Source organism: Andrographis paniculata, unplaced genomic scaffold (assembly GCF_009805555.1).
Source record: "Andrographis paniculata isolate CXL003 unplaced genomic scaffold, ASM980555v1 Contig52END, whole genome shotgun sequence".
Lineage (NCBI taxonomy): Eukaryota > Viridiplantae > Streptophyta > Magnoliopsida > Lamiales > Acanthaceae > Andrographis > Andrographis paniculata.
Genome location: NW_026137587.1, coordinates 1,032,956 through 1,036,615, shown reverse-complemented (window position 1 = coordinate 1,036,615; position 3,660 = coordinate 1,032,956). Strand labels below are relative to the sequence as shown.

At 33.1% G+C, this 3,660-nt stretch overlaps 1 protein-coding gene across 1 annotated transcript; it reads left to right on the top strand.

Moving 5' to 3' along the window:
• Positions 1–1,222: 1,222 nt before the first annotated feature.
• LOC127254088 (bidirectional sugar transporter SWEET14-like) lies at positions 1,223–3,165 on the top strand. Its single transcript, XM_051278973.1, has 6 exons — positions 1,223–1,259; positions 1,466–1,502; positions 1,600–1,810; positions 1,909–2,073; positions 2,568–2,687; positions 2,812–3,165. Exons 1-6 carry the CDS (start codon positions 1,223–1,225, stop codon positions 3,163–3,165), a joined length of 924 nt encoding a protein of 307 aa, XP_051134930.1.
• Positions 3,166–3,660: the final 495 nt, after the last annotated feature.

Sequence of the window (3,660 nt, the reverse complement as noted above, 5' to 3'; positions counted from 1 at the left end):
TTTAGTTCCGGCTATATATCAAACAATAAATTATATTTAAACACACAAACACACATCATCAAAGAATACAGTGAAATTCCAACACTCTTCTCCTCACATCCTCTCCTCTGCTCACTTTTCTGGAGAGCATTTTCTGGTAGCCTTTTGTCTTATGCTTTCTTGGCACTGCTTAATTCCTTTCTCATTTGTTTTCTGAAACTTCAAAGATGAGGTGTCACTTACGTCAAAGATGTGAGTGTTTTATCCTTGGAAATAATAATTACTAAATAGTAAACGAAGACACTATCAGGATCAAGCTGTAATTATTTTACAAAAGAGATTTTCAGCTCAACTTTCTTTTCCGTAATTAATATTTAATTACCTTAGTTCTTCCCAACCCTAGTTTCCTGATCATTGTAATACTTGGACCCTATGCAGAAAAGTTAAATTCCAAATAAGTAACAACATATGTAGATTAAGTGTATTTAATTTCTTGCACCGAATTGATGACCTGTAAAGTAAGTTGAAAATTATGAAAAGTTGAAATGCCATATAACTACAAAATTTTCATTCATGAGAAAAAAAAAAAGAAAAAGAAAATGAATAAATATAATTCTTTAATAACTATACATATGTATGTATGGTGTGATGCTGAGATGGGATGATACCATTGGATGGTGGGTATGTTCTTGAAAAAAGATGTTCTTAATAAGACAAGACTGCTGCATGCCTGAAACTTGAGGCATGAGTTGTAAGCCTTAAAGAAATAAAATTGGCTTAGGTGGGTGACACATCAGAAAGCAGCCTCACTTGCATTTTGGGCTTCAACCAAATTTGAGTTAAAGCCTGAGCATATGGAAGTTACAAAATCCCCCAAATCAGGTTAAATGGGGCATTAGAGGGCAAGATATGGGAATGCACTTTGGATTGAGGTCATAATAACACCACTTTTTTTAGTATCGAACAACTGTAAAGAATTAAAAAGACATACTATGAGAGAATTAATTTGAGCCACCACTATCATCCATGGCATTGCATTGTGAATAATGAATTCATTTTCTTCTCAGATGGGGACTAGACTTAACTCAATGCTCTTTACCCACCATACGATTTTCCTTTCACAAGTTTTCGATCTCTATATAAATGGATACAATGCCACCATTCTTGCTTGTGATTGTAAGAATCATCCATCCCACTCTTTCATCATACTTGTCTTCTTTCTGATTTATTTCCTACATACACAATGAATCAATATTTGGATTTTTCCTTTGGCCTTCTAGGTAATAAATAATAAGAAACACTGTCTATATAACTTCATAGGACAGGACTATTCAGTTGCTCATTTTTATACACAGTTAAAAATGTATAGATTAGGGCTTTGTTTAGATGTATGTGTTTTCGAAAAAACTCCAAAACATACCTAAACACAACCTAAGATCTTATTTTTTTATAATTAATTCTTCTTATTCTTGCTTCTACTTTGCAGGCAACATTGTCTCCTTCATGGTGTTTCTTGCACCAGTGTAAGTTCAGCTCCAGCCGGGGGATTTATTGTATCTACTCGTGGTTAATTATTTTCGTCCCTCCTCTTCATGAGTATTGATGTTTCTGGTGTTGCAGGCCAACATTTTACCAAATTTACAAGAGGAAATCGACGGAAGGGTTCCAATCAGTCCCATATGTAGTTGGTTTGTTCAGCGCCATGCTGTGGATATACTACGCCTTCCTCAAGACCGACACCATGCTTCTTATTACAATCAATTCGGTTGGATGCTTTATTCAGACAGTATACATTACCTTATACTTAGTCTATGCACCAAAAAGTGCTCGGGTACAATAAGATTTACACACAAGTTAAAAGATAATTTATTGCGTATATATATATATATATATATAGTGTAATAATGAATTGATTCATTTGCGATACAGATGCAAACAATGGTCCATGTTGTTGTGTTAAATATGGTGGGCATGGGACTAATTGTTCTGTTGACACATCTTCTATTGGTGGAATCCTCATCCCGTGCCACCGTCGTTGGATGGATTTGTCTTGTCTTCTCCATATGCGTATTCATTGCTCCTCTATGCGTCGTGGTGAGTAGAATATGTTAAATTATCATCTCACCTAAAATTTTAAACTGTACTGAAATGTATCATATGTAAACTTCTGTTCTAATTGACACACAATGAATCATTGATTATGATTGGAGTGTTGATTGAATCAAATCAGCATCCTAACTAAAAATTTCATACTTCTATATTGTACATCATACTTATATATATTATATTGTGTGTATTAATATGCTTATTATACTAAAATCAATAATATACTATGTTGTATATTATATTATTCTATGTTGTTAAATAAGTGTTTTGGATTTTGCTTTAATGTGTCGACTCAGTTAAATCAACACCAGACTCATTTGATCCAATTAGTATGAAAACATGTTTGCATTGATTATATATTATATAGTCTTTCAAGAAAGCATAATAGAGTGGAGTAGCACATATGTATACTATTTTTCTATTTGTTCTGATTAGTTAATACCTATATCTAACAATATTTATATATTGTGATCATCCATCAGAGACAAGTAATACGAACCAAGAGTGTCGAATACATGCCATTTCTTCTATCATTATTTCTCACTCTCAGCGCAGTTATGTGGTTCTTCTACGGCTTGATTCGCAAAGACTACAACATCGCTGTAAGTGTCTATATATATCTATATGTATGTAACAAACTAATTACCACTTCAATTCTAATTATATTAATTTCATATCATACCTTTTTCTTAATTCTTCTTTTCTTTCTATATACATATACATCAGATTCCAAATGTTTTAGGGTTTACATTTGGAGTGCTGCAAATGGTGCTGTACTTAGTGTACAGGAAAGCTAAAAAAGTGGTCCAACTGGAGGGGAAGCTGAATGAGATAGTGTCAGCAGTACACATGGAAGACACCAACAAATGCTCTGATGACTTGAAAGAGCAAATTATCGACGTTGTGAAGCTGAGTGCCGTTGCAGTTGTGTGTCCGGACATCATTCCAAATATTCCGAGGATTGTGGATGAGCATGCAGCAGCAGCCATAATCAACTTGGATCAAGATGTCAAAATCAGTACTGATCCTAAATCTCCTCATCCTGACACTATTTTCCACGAAATGGAAACTATCAATTGATGATTTCAAGGAAAGAGAAAGGGTTCATTCTATATATATATATATTTATATATTTATGTGTGTGTATGCATGTGTGTATCTGCTCATGTATTGGTCTCGTCATCCCATGTTGTGCCGTGTGCTGTACTATTTATTTTTCTTCTAGTTACGTACCCAAGTGCATGCAATTGTAATATACCATTGCTATTGTTTCATGTCCTCCTGTTGTGTAATTTAGAAATATACATCAATGGTTTTATATATAACAGAAAAAAAAAAATATTTCTGTAATTATGGCTACTGCAGCCAACCGGCCAGGTTCTGATTTTTTATTGCCTCTAAGAACAAAAACTATATGATGTTGTTTTTTTTTTTCAATTTTTGACATTTTATTCTATTTAGACTCCAATTTTTTTAAATATATATATATATAAAGATAAAATATCACATCAACTATTATAAAAAAAAAAAAAAAATTCCCCATTATCCAAATTCAATGTGGCAAAAAAATCAGTA